This window comes from Periplaneta americana, chromosome 13 (assembly GCF_040183065.1).
Source record: "Periplaneta americana isolate PAMFEO1 chromosome 13, P.americana_PAMFEO1_priV1, whole genome shotgun sequence".
NCBI lineage: Eukaryota > Metazoa > Arthropoda > Insecta > Blattodea > Blattidae > Periplaneta > Periplaneta americana.
Window position 1 is genome coordinate 90205225 of NC_091129.1, and position 20263 is coordinate 90225487.

General features: G+C 34.6%; 1 protein-coding gene and 1 long non-coding RNA gene across 10 annotated transcripts in view; one reads left to right on the forward strand and one right to left on the reverse strand.

Annotated features, from left to right (window-relative positions):
• LOC138712112 (uncharacterized) overlaps window positions 1–20263 on the forward strand; it is a 104623-nt gene that overhangs the window by 8779 nt on the left and 75581 nt on the right. The gene's annotated exons all lie outside the window — the stretch shown is intronic.
• Window positions 13940–20263, reverse strand: part of LOC138712107 (filaggrin) — an 858710-nt gene continuing 852386 nt past the window's right edge. For all 9 annotated transcript variants that reach the window (XM_069843515.1, XM_069843516.1, XM_069843514.1 and 6 more), the window contains one exon: window positions 13940–19666. In XM_069843515.1, coding sequence (XP_069699616.1) covers window positions 19615–19666 — 52 coding nt within the window. In that variant the 3' untranslated portion in view covers window positions 13940–19614. The remainder of the gene's footprint in view (window positions 19667–20263) is intronic.

A 20263-nucleotide genomic window follows, 5' to 3' on the forward strand; every position in this document is an offset into this window, starting at 1 on the left:
AAATGATGAAAGAGTAATGGAACGGAGAAAAATTCTCTCCGGCACCGGGATTTGAACCCGGGTTTTTCAGCTCTGAGACAATTCTGTCCAACGCCGGGGTGGTATCCGGTGTGGCTTAGTGGATAAAGCATCAGCACGTAGAGCTGAAAACCTGGGTTCAAATCCCGGTGCTGGAGAGAATTTTTGTCAGTTCCATTACTCTTTCATCATTTGATGACGCAGAATATCTGCATGGAAATATCATAAGTATTTCGGTACATTAAAATAATATATATATGATATGCGTAAATCACTTCGTGATTTAAGATGGCGCTTATTCAGTCGGATCCTGGCCAACCAGTCACTCATAACGAGTGCACTTCAGCACATGTGTGGACTTCGGTCCTACGTTCATAGACATCTATGACGTAGTGCAGAGGGCGGCCACTAGAGGGAACCCAAGAGTTGGAGCTTAATCTGAGACAATTCTGTCCGATGCCGGGGTGGTATCTGGTGTGGCTTAGTGGATAAAGCATCAGCACGTAGAGCTGAAAACCCGGGTTCAAATCCCGGCGCCAGAGAGAATTTTTCTCCGTTCCATTACTCTTTCATCATTTCATAAAATTTACCTGAAATATGATATATCATTAGTCTTTTTTCTTCTGCTATTGCAGTTTGCAGCACACAAAAGGCATACCGGTATTTTATTTTTTTGTTTTTTTTTTCGTAGCTTTTATCTCCATGTACACAACGTTGTAAGCAGATGAATGTTTACAACGGAAGGTGCTTATTTGGTTCCTGCTGTATTTCTTGATGGTACTGCTAAGAGCGCTGTACAAGGCAACTTGGCCACTCTATAATTTCTCTTCTAACTCATTGGTCCGTAGATATCGCCAAGAATTTTCGTGTTCCTTTTGTTTCTTGTCTGCAACTGCCGAATACATCTATGATACACAATAAAAGTGTTCGCAAATGCTAATTATTTTCCCCACAATCCCTCAAATAAATAATGGTATTCGCATTGAATGCATTTTTTATCATTTAACGATGTTGTATCAACTACTAGGTTATTTAGCGTCGATTGAATTGGTGATAGCAAGATGAGATGAAGAATTTGCCATAGATTCGCCTTACGGCTGGGAAAATCCAACTAGGTAATCAGTCCACGAGCAACTTCGGAGAATTATACATAAACTCCTGTTCGTACTTACCGTGTTATTATGTATTACCGTATTTTATTATTATTATTAAAATCATATCAGGTTTTAAATGTAAATAGATCTACATATTCCTATGCCCAATTTCCATACAGCTGAAATTTCCTTCTTCCATTCAGTTCTATCTTCTCAGTCACCAACTGCACTCCTTATGCTTGGTGACAGACCAGAGATCCAACTCCTGATAATGCTTTGTCGCTAAATTGAATTTGAAAAGTAGCTGATTTGTGCAAAAAAAAAAAAGGAGATAATATTAATGGTAACCTCTAAATTTGCTAAAAATCGCAATACTAATGGTAACAATAAGTGCCCTGCTGCACAATGGTATCAAAATACATAGTCAGGTTCAGGCGCCCACCAGGCTAAGTCGAATCACTGCTCTGCCATTTGCAGCATTGTGGCCTTCTTTCTATTATCATAATTGCATATGGCCGTGAAAAATTGCATAGCTTGATAAATCAAGGGGAGGAAGGATTCTTAGGAAACGAAAAAAGTGGCAAAAAATATTGTACCAGGTAATTAATTATTAAAAACAAGTTTATTTCATGTTATTTAATCGACAGAAATATTAATAAAAAATGTTCAAGATTTGTGCCATGGAAGTCACTATATTTGTATCTACACTCCAAACCTAAGTTCTTGTCAACACAACCTAAAAGTCGCTAAATATACAGATAATTTACCATGCTATTTACAGTGTCTAATCTTGATTACCGTTTTTTTAAGTAGGTTATTTTATGATGCTTTATCAACATCTTAGGGATTACCGTTATTGTGATTGGTTCTGATCGCAATTATCGAAAATGTTTGTAGGTACTACACTTTGTTTGACTTACTGCAACACTTAGTCCGAAATCAGCCCATTACATTCAGTATTTATGCAAAATATGTTGAAGTCTTTTTCGATAAAAGAATAATTTACAAGCAGCATTGAGTATCTGTTTACCATACAGATAGTTTTTCAGTGATTTCTGTAACCAAAGTTAAAGAGTCACACTCCAATTAAAATGAAACTCTCATTGTACACTGCAACAATTAGAGGCTACATTAAATATGGACTCAAGCTCATATATCCTTTACCTAAAACGTTCTGATGAAATTTAATATGCTATTTGTAGATCCATCACAGGCAGAAATTACTTAATTATCAATACTTGACTCTACGAGGATCATGACATAAGGACATGTAGTCATCATTCAGTGGTTAAGAGACAAATATTTGAACTCTTCAAGATTTCACTCAAATCTTTTGCTCCATGATTTCCCTTAAAAACACCAGTGTGCAATTGTCACTACAATAGAAGTATGACACAGATACCATACTTCAATTCATTTTATTTTTATTTTTATACGATGCTTTATCAACATCTTAGGTTGAAGTTGATAATGCCGGTGAAATGAGTCTGGGGTCCAGCACTGAAAGTTACCCAGCATTTGCTCATATTGGATTGAGGGAAAACCCCAGAAAAAACTTCAACCAGGTAACATGCCCCGAACGGGAATCGAACCCGGGCCACCTGGTTTCTCAGCCAGACGCGCTGTTACTCCACAGTTTGGACTACTTCAATTCATTCCCAAAAATTACATTCCCATGCTATCACTGACGAGAGACTATGAAAATGCTCGTTTTTCATACTAAATCTCAGCAACCATGAACTGATTTACCATAATATTGGTCAATGTAAAAGATTAATTAGGTACCAGGGCTGGCTTTAAGCCAATTGGGCTCCGCATCTAGAGATATTAAAGAAAATGCTCAGTAGATCTGGAAGTGGTACTGACAGATGTCAAGCTAGAACACTGAAAAGAACAAGTGAATACCATAAAAGTGGCTGATACAGATGGTTAGACAGTTCTGAAGAAGTTGAGGCACTGAAGCCAGTTTTGTTAGCAGAGATTATAAATTCCATAAAATATAAGCTTGAGCTTGCTTTTAACAATAGCTCTATTGCATTTCCAAATTTATTTATTGCCCTTCGGATTTTCCTGACACTCCCCTTGACTGTGACATCAGAAAAAAATAAATGATTGGTTGATTGGCAAACTTACTTGTGTTAAATTACATAAGCAACTGTGGCTTGAGGGCTCTGAGGATGGTGTGAAAGCACCAAAACAGCTGTAAGCCACAGTTGCTTATGTAATTTAACACGAGTTAGTTTGCCAATCAACCAATCATTTATATATAAGTGTTAAAAGTAGTGTACGCAAGATTCAAGATGGAGAAAAAAATACTTTTTTCAAGCTTAAACTGATCAGTACAGCAAAAACGTTTGATCAGCTGGGTAATTAAATAATGTCAGTTGAATGTGAAATTCTGATGAATTTAAATTCGAACAAAATCCTAAAAAGCTTTGCAGAGAAACAAGCAATAAGATAATCTTTTCACATTAAAGGCAGCGATAGCAATATGCTCTTTTATCATCATCTATTCATATTAAATGGTATGTATGTAGAATTAATATAAACAAAAATTATAAATAAAATTATTTCCTAATATTTCTGTTCTTATTTTTCTATAATTTGATTAAAAATAAATGCAATATTTTCATTAAATCATTTCCCAGTCAATAAAACAGGAAATTTTCTAACTAAGACTATTTAAAGATAATCAACATGTTATTTTGTTTATTTACTCATACACTTGCTTTCCATTAAACCACATGCACTTTCTAGATAAATATTTTGATTGGTTGTCAATGTATAACTTAATGAAATTATAAATCTACAATAAATTTTATTTACCAGCATAGATTATACAGATCTTGTCTGTGAATATGGGCCAACCAAATAATGTTTCCAATTGGACCCCTCAATTCCTAAGGCCGGCCATATTAGGTACTATATTTGTAAGAAGTCCTTTTTTTATAGAGAGAAATTATCTTAGAATACAATATTTTCTACAAAGTTATGAGACAAAAAATGTTTGATATCCATAAAGGTGTTCTATGAGGTTATAATTGCTCACATCATCTGCAATATCAAGGTATCACTAAGAAATTTTCACAGCAAGCATTCTTTAATATACTGTACTGTAAATGGGCACTATCTCGATGGTTAGCCAGAACAGCTATCCTGAAAGTTCATGGAATTTAGTCTTGGAAATAAAGATCCATTAATTTTTATTAACATGATTATATTTCATGTACATGATTCCCGAATGAATTCCTTGTAAATGCTGGATATGGACAAAACCTTTCCAGTGGCTCAGAAGAAATCACAATATGCAAATGGACAGAAAAGCTGACACAAACGGCATATCTGTGTGTTCATTGATATTCTGCAAAAAATTCATATATTCATCTTTTAGTTCAGCAAATTATCGCGTACCTTTCTGAGTTAATTTTATCTCTACCATCATCCTTCGATTTTTTTTTCAAGTGTTTAATTTGTACCCCATTACTGGTTACTGACAAGTAAACCTTCACCTGAGGTAAAAAAGAATGAAAATTAAACGAATATTATTAGAATCAGCATAATAAAATATGAATAATCCTAAAATTTCGTAGCTCGACTGCAATTAACAAGTGCGATACACAGCGTAGAACACGAGGCTTTAAGCAGCAGGAAAACATACCTTCAACTGATTAATGGATAAGGAGGTAAACAATAATGTGGTCATGATGTTACTTAATGCATCGTATTTTCAGAATCTATGTTTGTTTTTGTCCAGGAACTTATGTCGCATAAAAGTGATATCTATTGAAAAAAATGTTGAAAAGACAATTTGTCAGTACACCACCCGTACTTTATAAAGGCTGATTTTGCACAGGTCGTATATAATCCTTGTACATTTCGGATACAGTACTGAAGTAATCCGTAGTGTTTTGTAAATGTTTTCCACTCTTGGATTCTAATCCAACCATACCGATGTGCCTGTCAGAATCGTGTTGGTGGTAAACAAGCGTCTGTAGTTTCAGTATATTCTTGTGGTGTTGAATTATATCAGATGAATCGTCAACATATGCATTATGGGAAATTTATGGAATCATATACTTGTATATTCGAAGAAAATACCTCTCCAAAGGTTGCAGCTCATAAGTCGTATTTGGTGGTAGGCCTATGATTTTCCCATTAGTTTTCCAAGATCATAGTGCATTGTTCTATCATTTGCTTAATTGTATTTTCGTCGCAGTGGACACCATACGAGTTCAACAGCGGAAGATTGCGTGTTGCCGAGTTAGGAAGGAATATTTTTCGTAAGAATTTTATCCATTTAGTTTTTGGTCATTTTTCCCGACGAACTCCATTTTACTACAAGAATGACAGACTGAAAAATGAGTTACGCAACTCTTGCACTTATGCCTTTTGGTTCTTCAAGGATCAATAGTAACTTTGGCATCAGTTTTCCAGCTTTAGAAACCACCAGCATTATAGTGTAGGAATGTGTAGTTGCTCCTTTGGATTGCACGACATCATACACTTCACTGGTTCACTTGACGTTGTAATGTTCTGCTGAAAAGCATTTCCTTATGGAATTCATCTGCATTAAACACATAATCATCATTGTACGTGTCCATTAGTGACTTGTACTCACGTCTGAAAGTTTGGATTGATTGTTCAAGAGCTGTATTTTCCTGTACATGACGCTTTATTTCATTCGGCTGTCAATCTTATAATGATTTTTAAGGTGATGCAACCAGGAAGGACTTGCGTTGAAGTATTTTTTATCTATTCGTAATAAATCGCGAGCAATTCTTTTTATGTTAATTTATTTCACAATTTCATTTGATAACTGCCGCAAAGAAAATTCCTCAAATGTTCTTCGGTGCATTTATTTCATGTTATTCATAGCATCGTTCTATTGTTTGACAGCTTGCTTCATTTAGTAGAATAGATTTTCGTGTGTTAGTCACGTGAATTTATGTTTCATACTGCTCCATGACTTGGTTAAACTTTTTTTTTGTTGATCGGTTATCCAATGCAATATTACCTTATATTTTTCTTCAAAGTCAATGACTCGGGATGTTTTGGAATGGGACGGAGCGCATAGAAAATCGGAATTTTGTAACTTACTTGATTCCCCTTCTGACATAGTGTTTTTTAGTCTCGCATTCTCATACATGAGGCTTGTCATCATCATCATCATCATCATCATCATTATCATCATCATCATCATCATCATCGAACTGCTTCCGATCAATAATTATTTAATAAGTACCGGTAGTATATATCATCAGCAATTTCAAGTTACTTTCGCGACATTTCACAGTCTGTCTCCTTATAACCCTCTTCTTTTAATTCATCCAGAATTTTAACCACTGGTTCATCTTCTTCAGCTCACTGTACATAACAATACACAAACTGCAAGGTAGGCTACAACTGATAGCACGTCTAGAGAAGCACTGTCTTCGCTCTCGCATCAAGTATTGCTGCGTGATATACGTGTTTGCAATGTAGCCTAAGTACCCCATGATTGTCAACTTGCATCTTGACTGGTCGCGATCTCTGGTGTTCATTGCGTTCGAGTTGTAAAACTTACGTATTTTGCATTGGTTTTAATGCTTAATCAAACGGTAATAAAGACATTTGTTTTGTTTCTTATCCCACCTGAAGGTTTACTTGTGAGATAAAATCATGGTTCATCACCGATAGTGATTAAAGTGGAATTAACTAAACCGTAAAGGATGAACTGCTAACATTACCTACAATAATTCGTTTTTGCAACAATTTCATAATGAGGATCAGCTAATGTTGCCTCACAAATAAAATTGACAGTGGAACCTTGGTTCCAAAGAGTTTGACATAAATGTACATTCTACTAAATTACTTTTTAAATATAGAGAACCTTCGATATAGACGTATTTACGTCAAACAAATATGGTTTATCATGTTTAACTATGAAATGTTTAATTGTGATAATCTAAAAACACCCTATATAATTTCATAGTGAATGGAGTGAGATAGATCAAGTAGAAAAGCACGACATACCCAGGATGTTACAATATATGAAACTTACACTTCTCGTTTCCTGATTTTGTTATCCGGATTTCTCTAGTGACCTTCGAGTAGACATAATTACTAGGGTGTATTGAAATCAGCGGTTAATAATTTTTTTAAGAAATTAAAAAAAGTGGAGGTCAAAAAAGTTGTCTTATGGATTAATTATTGTCTCAACAAAATTTGGATCTCATACGAAGATTTATAGCCCAGGGTGCATTAGCTTTAAAATTTAAGAATTTTCTCAGCTCTTTGCTTGCTACAGACTGTAATATTCATTACAATTTTTATATTTTCTGTCACTTTAAAAATTTTAATATTACTTAAGTAACCAGATAACTGAACAGAACTCTTTAACAATATTTTTGGGCTGTAACAACCCAGAACTCATCACAGGGAGGTGGTTGCTATCGAATTCTGCCCGCTCACCTACCCATTCATTATTTGCTTTCTGTTATCAGTGTTACTCCAGCCTAGATGAAAAATACTCACTTTTCTTTTCATACCTAGGTATTCTTTCCTTTAACGAATCTTGGAACGAATGTAATGCATCTTTTGCATCACAGCCACATACAGAAGAAGCAGCATCACTGACCACTTTTAATAGTCTTTCGACAGCCTGTGTGTGGTAAGGGAAACAAAGAACATCAATTTGTTGTAAATTTACGTCACTCAGTATTTTCAGAAGAGCCTCAGTTTTTATATGAGCTATCACTGTCGGCTCCATGACGCTGCACTTGTTCCAGGGAATCAAGTCCATATAATCCTTAGCTATGAAATTTAATTCTGGCACTAGAAACTTGCGAACAGTCTTTCAGTTACTTCTCCTTGCCAAAACTCTTCGTGCTTCTAAAACAAGGGTTCCAAAAGATATTTCCAAGTGAAATCTGAATCCGAATAATTATTTTCTTCTGATGAGCTGCTCTGTTATATGGCACACTCTGGAGAAATAGATGGCAGCTCTTCTTTCCATTAACGTGTCATGGATCTTCCTTCCTCTTGTTTTTGCAGTTTTTTCTATTACTACATTGTCCAGCCTTCCAATCGCCTTTTTATATAGTATGTCTGTTGATCGACCGGAAATTTATTTCTTTTTATGGTATTTTTCGCGACTTTTCACATTTGCAGTTCTCAAAGTCAAGGCATTTGTATGTTGCAATATCAAATAGTCTTAGATTCATTAGATTTTCTGCTTTTTTTCTCCCTGTTTTAAAGAAATTCTTAACTTTATTATGATAATTTAATATCTTATCTGTTATTGTTCTCGTGTAAACAACAGGGATCGAAGCGTGTTTCCATGTACTCACTACTTTATTTACAATTTTTTCTGCATTACACGCACTACAGGTTCTTTACTTCCTTCACCTTTTAATTCTATGCAAGTGAAGAGATAATACCTCATTACGTGTTGCTGGGTCCATAGTGTTCTGTTATCCAATTCTTTTGGGGTACCGGTACCAAAAATATTCTCCGCCCTGACAAATGTCTACTTTCTTGTTTTTACTGGTGTAGATTTCGCCATTAAAACAATACACAGCACTAAAAAACCACATACAATGCACTACAAGCACAGGCACGAGAGAAACTGATGAATCTGTGACAGAAAGCAGAAGCGATAACCTCCCCTTATGATCATGAGCTCCCTTCCTCTACATAGTACGCACCCTGATTTGAAGTATACTGCGTTGCCAGTTTGGAAGTGTCTGTTCAGTCATCTATACAGACATTTATAACATCTGAACACTCTTAATATTCATTATTACAGAATGTAATTTTTTCAAGTTTTTGTTGAGTTCTATAAAACTTGGAAGGCTTTGCGCCTCGGTGAAAATGTAATCTAGAGCTCTATTTTTTTTCTGCATAATTATTAGCTATAATGACAACTTTTCCGCACTCCATGTTTTTTTTTAAATTCCAAATTTGATTTTTTCGATACATCCTAATAATTACGTAAAAAATTCGTCGTTAAGATTACATTTCAAATTGACAAAAAATGGAAACAACTGAGCATTTATTACATTTCTTTTTGCGTTGTTGAATATGACACTATGTAAGGCTGGTAGACTTCATGAAGGCGCTTCGAGGCGTGGAGGTAGGAATCCATGCTTTCATGACCTCAGCACTAGAATGAGGTAGTGTGGCTGCCATAAATAATGGATGGAATACCTTGCAGAGCTAGAGATCTTGCCTGAGAACTCAAGTCCAGTGGCGAACACTAAGAATCACCTTCTTGTAATTAGGCCTATATGAAATATTGTAATTTAAGTGGGGTCTATTATATTAATCCCTTCTTGAAGAAATCATTCGAGTATTTTAAATGAAAGATAAGTCATGAATGTCCTTATATCATTTGAAAAGATTGTTAAACATATTTTTGTCAGCAAAAGCGAATGATCTTCTTCTTCTTCCAGGCAAATATTAGTCTTTATGAGAACTGTTACGATCTAAACAAAAGATTTAAAGCAAAGTTCAACAAAAGTAACAGCCAACTGCGTCATAATTATGACTCACGTAAGCGAGAAATAATAATAATAATAATAATAATAATAATAATAATAATAACAATGTTTTGTCAACATACATTACAATGGTTTACCATCGAACCCACTGGGCACAGCTTTGCAGAGTGCCATATTCTGCTGGACAGGTAGCAGGTCTATCCCGGAGAGATGATAGGATGATTGGTGGGAAGTGATGGTGAAGCGATAATGGGAAAGTGTTAGATTGTGTCCCTTGAAATTGGTACTAACTCAGAATTCGCCTGGGATGCTTGGAAAGCCACGAAAAACCCAAGACAAGACAGATGGCTCCTAAGATCGAACCCGGGAATGATAACAATTACACTACTGTGCTCGGTAGATAATAATAATAATAATAATAATAATAATAATAATAATAATAATAATATAGTAATAATAATATCACTTGTGGCCCAGTAATTAGCCTGTCTGTCTTCCACACTGGCAACCAAGGTTCGATCCCTGTGTGGGTCACGAAGGAATTTGTAGTGGATATATGGGCGGAAGGAGTTTTTCTCAGGTTTTCCCGTTTTCTCTCACCATTATCATTCCACCAATACTCCACTATCGTCCTCACTCTGTGAGATCGCGAACCAGGCCTCAAGAAAAAATAAAGAATGGCTAAAAGTCTTATACATTTATGGATAATAAAAACTGTTGTTAATGATAATAATAATAATAATAATAATAATAATAATGTAATAGAATAGGTACCAAAGATGATGCAAGAATGGGTTTGGGAAGACCTCAGGAATAATGGATAGCTATAGTCCGAAGATATATGGATGTTAAAAAAAAATGTTATGTTTTATTTAACGACGCTCACAACTGGAGAGGTTATATCAGCGTCGCCGGATGTGCCGGAATTTTGTTCCGCAGGAATTCTTTTACATGCCAGTAAATCTACTGACATGAGCCTGTCGCATTTAAGCACACTTAAATGCCATCAACCTGGCCCGGGATCGAACCCACAATCTTGGGCATAGAACGCCAGTGCTATACCAACTCGCCAATTTGGTCGACAAGATATACAGTACCATATGGATTGTAGAGAAGAGTTAACCGAGGAAGACACGAAGGATAGGAACTTAAGGATGAAACAATTGCTGAAGGGTTGTACAGAAACTATTGTACTGTAGAAAATTTATAAATAATAATAATAATAATAATAATAATAATAATAATAATAATAGTAAGTTAGTAGTAATAATAATAATAATAATAATAATAATAATCAGAGCTTTTTTTCTAGTGAAACACACCAGAATAGTGTTCCAGCACTTTTTATTATGGAACCGAGAAATGTGTTAATAATTACGTTTTAACCAATTTTCTTTGAACTCCGTTTAGACCTTGTAAACTTTAAATTTGGAAGAAAAGGGGTTAAAAACGACAAATTTTTCTTGCACTGAACAGTAATCATCTCCCAGTCTTTTACAACATATTCTGCACAGTGTTTCGCCACCTTTTTCTCCAGAAAAAAAAAGCATTGATAGTAATAATAATAATAATAATAATAATAATAATAATAATAATAGTAATAATAATAATTGAATTCAATTGTAATGGTACTAAATTTACATATATGTCTAGTCCTGAAGATGGCTGATACGAAATCGAAACTAGCCAACTAGGTAATTTGTAACTTAATTTTCATATTAACACATGAAAGTTATTATAACCATATTCCTAAGTAAATTTATAATTTGTAAATATGAAATTCCGATGTGTTGCAGATTGACAGATGGAAGGAATTCAAAATTACATTTTGTGTTTTATTTGTCCTTCACTGCACTGGTGTATTATTCGGATTTAAATTGAGTGTAAAATTACATTTTCTCTCTCCAGTTTTATGAAGGTTCTTTTTGTCAATTATGATATATTTGAAGCTCGAAGATCATGTGACGCAGTTTAAAAATCATATGGGATAAATATGGACTTCTATGAATAAATTAATCATCAACTTTCCTTGATTTAATAATGACCACTTAAAGTAATTCACATTTAATTTATTGCATATCTTTCCAAATACTGAACTGAGTAAGTTACTAAAACGTTCTCATAATAAAACAGGGTCAGTTATGTTATGTAGGCCATTATGCAAAGGAGTTCGTATATATAAAAACAAATTCAACCATTATGTACAGGGTATGGATTGATATGCAGAATCCTGCTAATTGAGTCTGGTATCTTATCATCAAATATTCTGTATCACATCATATAAAATATCAAAGCATGAGTGTCTTGGATTCTTATACCACATTCCCATTGCGTTCAGTATCGTATTACCTTTACTTATAAAAGTACCGGTAGTTCATGAAGTGAATGATAATTTTGTATTATGCATGATAGTATATGGGTAATTTATAAATAATTTCTTATTGGCTACAATTGGCTAACTGACGTATGAAGAAGCAGTGGCGGCTTGTCATATAAAGACTTGGTGGTTGCAGTATCCTGGCAGGATGGAGTTAGGCCTACTGGATTTTGTTGGGAAGGAAAACACTGTTGTATTACTGTCTGGAATAGTTAGTAAAAAAAAAATTCTGATGTAGGTAGGCCTATTTCTTTAAACAATAAACTTGAAATATATAAATAAATGTAATAATAATAATAATAATAATAATAATAATAATAATAATTTATAAGACAAATATTGGGTGTCTAATTGTATGTTGACATGTAATGTCTCCAATGTTCTGGAGCTACTTTCATGCCGCATCATCAGGAAAATACATACTACCAAATAGGTAAATGGTCTTCTACTCTGGTGAGTCCACTATGCATGGCTAACCAAAACTGGACACTCTTCGGGTCTTGGGCAATATTAATCTGGTGATAGAACCTGCAAGTAGTCCCAAAATGTTGGGAGGCATTGTGATGATACATTACCAGTATTCAAAACCCAAAATGTTTTTTTCTTAACACAATCACCATAAAAATCTAAACTCGATAATAATAATAATAATAATAATAATAATAATAGTAATAATAATAATATAATACTAATAATAATAAAATAACAATAATAGCTAATAATAATAATAATAATAAATAATAATAATAATAATAATAATAATAATAATAATAATAATAATTTTACACTTTTATTGTGTGTTTAGTGTCGATCTTCTAAGATTTCCTATTTCTAATTTCTCCTTTATGAAACGACGAAAACTGTTCTGATGATAAGCAGACTACCGAATTAATTTTTATTGTCATTTATAAATGAATTCTCAACACAACACTAATCCGACCAATACATCACATTACAAGCGTAGTGTGAGATGCTCAACAAGGTACTTTGAATTACACATCAGGTTGCAACAAATCTGCAACCTAGTTCTTCGCACAAATGTACACACATAACTGTTGATGGCAGTGCCAGTTCTTCGATGTGCGCTCATATAAAATTCACAGAAAACAACAAGAACACAGGATTGCCCACAAGAAAGCGTTAGAAAAGCCAGAGTGTGCTCACTGTTGAGTATACTCGTGTTTCACTTAGTTGTGAAGTGATTAGTGGTTGCACAAATCTGCAACCTGGTCAGAAGCCGCCACTGTAAAAAGGGGATAGATATATAGAGTGATCCAAAATAGTTGGTACAAACTGATACAGATTGCTGTGAGTGCCAAGGGAAGAGTTGTGAGATGAATAACCCATGTCCAGAAACGCGATCGGCAAAGAGATCGTCATTTAAAATTGGCCATTGCATCTGAAACACATGCTTTTCTCAACACAACTGAGTGTAAGTGTTTTTCCACATGCATGATAAGGAAATATGTTGTCTTTCCTCAATGTCTACTGTTTTCGTGGGATTTTCCAGCAGCGCACTCTTACCTTCAATGGAAGAATCTGCCAATCATAACCGTAGTGGCTTGCGACATAGCGCAAAATAAGCCAGACATCTTCATGAGGGTGGCGCATAAGGCACTCGATGCTCCAAATTGTGCAGTGAAGTTGGTGGCTGGCACTTTGAGCAATTTCTTTGAGTGATAAACATGATTGCTGAATGTGAGGAAATTTGTAGTAACCATCTGCCAGTTCTTCAGTAATTGCAAAGAACGGGCTAGAACTACTGCACGAGGCAATAGGATTCTCAAAGACGTACAGGGATGCCTACCTACAAATTTTAATAAACAACAACAAATGACTCGTTTTTGAACATGGATTTTCAATATTCTGACTTTTGCATATAACCAATTGTATTAGTTTGAAACAACGATTTTGAATCATTCTGTAAAATGTACTACATAAAGAAAGGAATAGATATATTGACTAATATATAAAGAAGGAAATCATCGAACCTATATTTCTTAAATATGCTGTAACTGTAACAAATGTTCTGTCTGAACAGTTTTGCAAATCATATTGCTCTCTTCAAATGGATATGTAAAGTTATTAGGTTTGCTTCTACATAATTACAGATAAACATGTCTGCCATAGAATACATAACATCTTTATCGTTAGACAGTTCTACATTGCCAAAATAGAAGAGTGAAAATGTAGCTGCAACAAAATGATAACGATTCCAAATAGCCCAAATGAATATTGTTACACGAATTTTGAACAATTATGATAAATAATTTAGAACAGAGTTAGCTTCATACGTCTTTTTTATTATTTTCTTCTTCTGAGAACTCAAACATTCTCTTGTCCATTATTACAACCTTTTAGAATGAGTAAGTTACTAGTATGTGAAAATTTGTTACCATACTATAGTGAAAACATTAATAAAAAGTAGATGTGATGTGGTCATTAAATATTGTAAAAAATTAGTTCAATTTTATTTTTAATGTCACATCTTTGTGTAATCTAGATGTTGTTATAAAACAAACACTTACACTCCTTACAGAAAGAAGATATGTGGATGATCTTAAAAGACCCAGTAGATGTAAAGATGAAGTGTTTTCCTTTAGATTGTAAATAAATCACTGATACGATTTGTTTGAGTTAATCACAGTGACTCTTTTTACAAAGAGCAAAGTGATTCGAAGATTATGACCATGAGATGGTTATGTTTTCACTCCTACGATGAAATGATAAAACTTCCTTAAAGCAGAATACAGTACGAGAACCCATGATACTCACATTGTAAAAATTGACTTGGTAATTTCATGTCATATACTAAGTTTGTTGCTAGAATTATGAAGGTTGCTCCGAAAGCAATGACTCCTACTGTTACCCTTTAAGTACCGGTATGACTGTGAAAACGAATTTTGATTGTGCTATATTATTAGTATCTATGTGGATCTTCTCACTCATATTCTGTAAGTTTTAAGTTTCACTTCTTTCCTCCAGTTGACATAGCAGTAGCAGTGGAGCTGGTGTCCTGTATAAACGGAGTCGTGCAAAGGTCCGGAAAGCCATCATGGTGGCCCCAAGTGCTCGGTTTCTTTGCAGTGCAGATGTAGGATAACTGATGCTTTCAGCTTTATCATACTCTTCGTGTTCTAACTTCCGAACTATAATATTACACTGAGAAAAATTCTAAACCACTCCTACGGGCCTAATAAATTATTACAAAACATTTAATCTTATCACTATGTTGTAAAAAAATAAAAATAAAGAACCATATGCAAGATTTTACTAGAATGAGACTTCACACAAAGTGTGAAAACAGTTTCTTGATTTGCATTAATTTTTAAACATATCATTTTTATTACCGGTATTAGTTTTTTCTGAATATCTGATACCTCTTTAAAATAGTAAATAGCAATTCTTTAACTATGTCAAATAGATGTTTTACAAATTATGTGCTACCTACTTACTTTATTACATAATGATATTCATAATTTTACTTGCAAACCTAAGAGGGAAAATGAAGAGGACAAATATTGGCAAACTTTCACAGCATACTTTACATTTCCATTATATGTTCATATTAATCAATAATAGTAAAATTAATACCTACGTTGTATCACATGTATGAAATACATGACTGAAAAAGGTACTGAATATAACGAATTACACTTATTTATTACATAAACACAATTTTTATTACTGTATCAAATAGAAAATATGCCTTTTATTTTATGCTATTACAACTACCTTTATCATAATCAATTTCTAAAAGAGAACATTATTTAGAGCTTTGTTGGAGTCCAAATTGGAACGGTTTAATATTGTCAGTAAAATTTTTCTCCTATTTATCCATTTTTCATCTCGAAGTATTCAGAAGTGGATGGGAAAGCTTTGTACTCTTTTTCCTGTCTTTCATAGCGTCTACAGAGTATTTCAGTTACGAACTTTTAGGACTGGTATCAATATGAACAATTTTTTGTATAGAAACCCATGTCTGGAAACAATCTGTTTGGTAAGTTAAAAGTTTTGCTTTGTGTAGTCATTTAGTATCAAACTTAAGGTCATTTTTCCGAAGTTTGGTTGCAGACTTTCATTTTCCTGCAAACATTGGTGAATTCCCAAACATGGTATGATCTACCTGGCGTTGTAAATTATATGTTCAATGATAAAGCCTTGCAGCATTTTTTCTATTTCTGTTTGCTCTTCCATAAGTAAAATGCATATAAGCATGAATTTAAATACTATTATAGTCACAATCATGCCATGGTATGAAAGAAAAATTTCACAACCTCGAGCGGGAATCGAACCTGCGACTTCCTGATTGTGACTATAATAGTATTTAAATTCATTAATATGTCACATCAACGGACGTGTATACGTCACCAAACATCGTAAGATGAAGATTAGCATATAAGCATCTTCTACTTCATGTGGAAGTTTTCATAGTAACAACGAACTAAGGAAACAAACTTTACTATATGTACATACCAGTAGTGTTTTAACTCAAATAAACCTAATGTCACACACTAGTTAAACTGGGGTGAAGTTTCAGTACACTGGCCTTGAGTTTATTGTCAACTGGCTATCGTAATGTAAACTCTTATGCTAAAAATGAGGTTCTGTACCACATTTGCATGAACTTTGTAATTTTTACAACCATCACCATAGCAACATAAAGGGCCTACATTAAAAAATAATTTAGTATGGGCTTAATCACCTTAGAATGAAAAGCTGTGGTTTACCAATATTGTACAGAAAATAAACCTGCTACACACATTCCACTACCAGTACCAAAGGAAATGTTTCCGGATATGGATTCCTATGTGAAAGTTAATGATACTGATCATCTCTATCAATGTAATGTATGTAACAAAGTCACTGAGACACTCTAATGTGTAATTTAAACCATCAAAAACAAAATATTGTATTACTATCTTGTTCTTTTCCTATAAACATAGTCTAGTTTTGGGGCCACCAGAGGTCACGTGAAGCAATAAAAAAGCCGTATTTTCGGCAAGTAACCTGGGAAAAATTTGCTGCTCCATTTAAACAGTATATCAAGTTGGACGGTGACACTGATGTCTGTTTGAAATAGTGATGAGTAGCGGAGTACCTGAATAGAAGGCACACTGCGCCCATTCAAACTGATCATCATTTGAAGGACTTTTATTTTCAATGGACATTTCATATCAGCACTGTTAGTTCTGTGAGTGATAAAGAGACATGCCAATATTGGATCGCCCATGCAGAGACGTGATGGAAGAGAAGGGGAAAAAAAGTTAATCAGCTTATTCTTCAAGACCAGCTTTTATGGAAATATACTTCTATTCCTTAGACACAATCCTGATACAACTTCTTTAACACGGTGTGTCATAAGGATCCTAAGCATGCTCGTACTTGAATACAAGGAGCAGAGACTGTACATAAGTCTGTGCTGATCTTTCAGAGTCTTTGAATGTTGATTTTATGGACAGTATCATTACTGAGAACAAGATTTGGATTCATTGCTATTGATATAAATCAAAATGATAGTCAATGCACTGATGGAACGAAGATTATCCAGAAACAGTCCACTCTGACTGATGGCGAAAAAACTGAATGATGGAGAAAATACATTTTATGTAAGTAAAAATAGCAGTCAATTTATGAAGGCCTGAAATAGTATATACATAATGTAATTTTTCTCTTACAGAGGCATCTAAGAAAACATAGGATGCGTTACTTTCGGAACAACCTTTCGTATATATGAGGTTAGGAATGAAGTGATACTTCATCAATATAAACAAAATCTTTACTCCAAAACCAGAATTTCGTTAGTGAAACCTGCAGACCAGATATGGACACAGAAGGTTTACTACAGACTACTGTACTATATTAACCAAGACCCACAGCATCAATGTTAGATGAAAACAGATCCAACTTGAAGAGAGTTCTCTACCAGATGGACACGAGTTTGTTATTTATGTCCCATTCTTCAGTTAGCAGATTAGTTCTGCATTAGTATCTTAGAATAAAATTGGTCCATGCAGAATTTTAATAGCCTTCTTTTAAAATGTTTAAATAAGGATTCGGATGGAAGAGGTAATGTCTGAAGATGTCAGCATGCACTCTACACATGGATGTACAAACACATCAACAAAAGCAACAACATGCAGGGTCACGTTCTATTTGGGATATGTGGGGTACCAATGGGATCAAGTGCGTGCAGGAGCAAGTAAACAAACACTCAAAGCTCAGAACTAAATGACGGTACACGTCTTATTTTTTTGGCAAGACAACAAAAACACGTGGATGAAAACTCGAAAATTCTAAGTGGACACAAGGAATGAAACATTGGCAACTCCTTGGTAAGGTAGTATTTTATTCTTTAGTTATTTTGTTAATTTTATTTCAACCCGCATTATTATCTCAAGTCTTGTGTTTTTAAATTATTTGAGCTTGTTTTTTTTAGAAATTATTAAAGTCCATCCTAGACAAAAACTATAAATATTTTTTTTCTGTTACATTCAAATGTTATCAGTTTTCATTCACTCTAATACTGCATTCATGGGTCCTGACATACGCCGGACAAGCATCCGTGCTCTCTAGGCCTCCGTCGGGCTGTGCATTCTTGGGGAACTAAACTAAAGCCTCCAATGCACCACTTAAAAAATATACGTAGGTCTTAAAAATTTGGCAGTAAGGATTTAGGATTCATGTTTGCAGGGTACGAATCCGGATTTTTTTTTTTCGGTGTAGAGGGTAATTATACGGAGGTCTGCCTGGCGTACCTCAGGCCACGCAACAAAAGATTTACACACTAACTGCATAAATTATGGTATTCTAGTTTAATTCACTTCTTTCATCTGAAGGAAGCTCTTTGGTATGTTTTTAAAATCTTTGTTTAAAATCTATACAGCATCTGTATTAATTTAATATTTTCCTCTTTTTTAACAGTAATAACAATTATATATACTTTCATTTAAATTCTTTCACATATTAATGCTAAAAAATGTGAAACATATCCTTTAACAAATACAAATTCTCCAAGAAAACTACTCCCTCCTGCTGACATCAGCATGCTGGAGTAATGTTAATACACATAATAGTTACCTTTATTTTCTCTATAACTGGTGCTTAATTTTCCCTATTTGTTCGAAAAGAAATCCTCTTGACTAAAACATCTAACATGGACAGCGATCGGTTACCTTCAGAATTCTTCTCTGATGAGATATCCCGACCTACCGTCATGTTATTTTGTGCGTCTGTAGTTACCAGTAACGATTCTGTCTTTCCGTTTTGGAAAATTCAAACAAAATGGCTGTCTTGAACATTAACCTAAATGCTCCCACGTTGAATTCACGTCTACTTTCGACACTCCAGCTAGACTACATGTATAATGATATCTGTTATCTTAAGTTACCTGGCCATTAGCTTGCCTTCAACTGTCGTTTTCGATTTCGTATGTTCGTGTAGTTGTTGTGAGCTAGGTAAATGTGTTTCAGTGAACCATTTGCCCGGCTAGGGCTCCGTGGTTACGAGGCAGTTTGACATTGTTTGCCGTCGGGCTTGTTCGTGTCTACGAAAGTGTGGAAACTAAGGCATAGCCCAAAACGGTTGAGTGGCAACAGCTGCTTTCCTTGTTAGTTTGTTGCGTCCAATATCCGAGGCACTTGCGTCAGCCTACTTTAATCCAGCGGTCAATGGAATACTCCAACGCTGCCAACCACCTGCGAAACAAATTGTATATTAAGACATGTTCATACATGAATTGACTACGACACAAGTCAGAAGTACAGGGACTGCTAAAGATGACTACATTAAGCTCTGTTTAACACATCGTCACTCAGTCAGTGATGTTTCTCGTATTGCGCAGCATTGGTTCAAATGAAGGCTTTCGTATGACAAGACAATCTAGCTCAGCCCTGGGCATAAAGGAGAAGGGAAAAGGAAAGGAGATAACCCCCGTCCATATCCTTTCTGCTTAAGTGCTTTAGAAACGAACACACAGTAAAACACTATGCATCAATGGTGGATTTTAGGAGACTAGCGAGAACCGAAATCTATGATGCATGCCTTATATAATCCGTCACTCAGCATTGCTTGCCTTCAGGTCTACTCGTATCTGTCTGATACATAACTGTCTCTGCTGGGGAATGTGAAGTGGGGAGTTAAGGAGTAGTCTGTAGTACCTCAATTGAGATATTAACGGCCAGGCCTCATTTAGCTACTGTGGCAAATGGGAAGGCTCCATTTAAACTGATAATAATAATAATAATAATAATAATAATAATAATAATAATTTGTGAAGAGTGACGATCTGATCC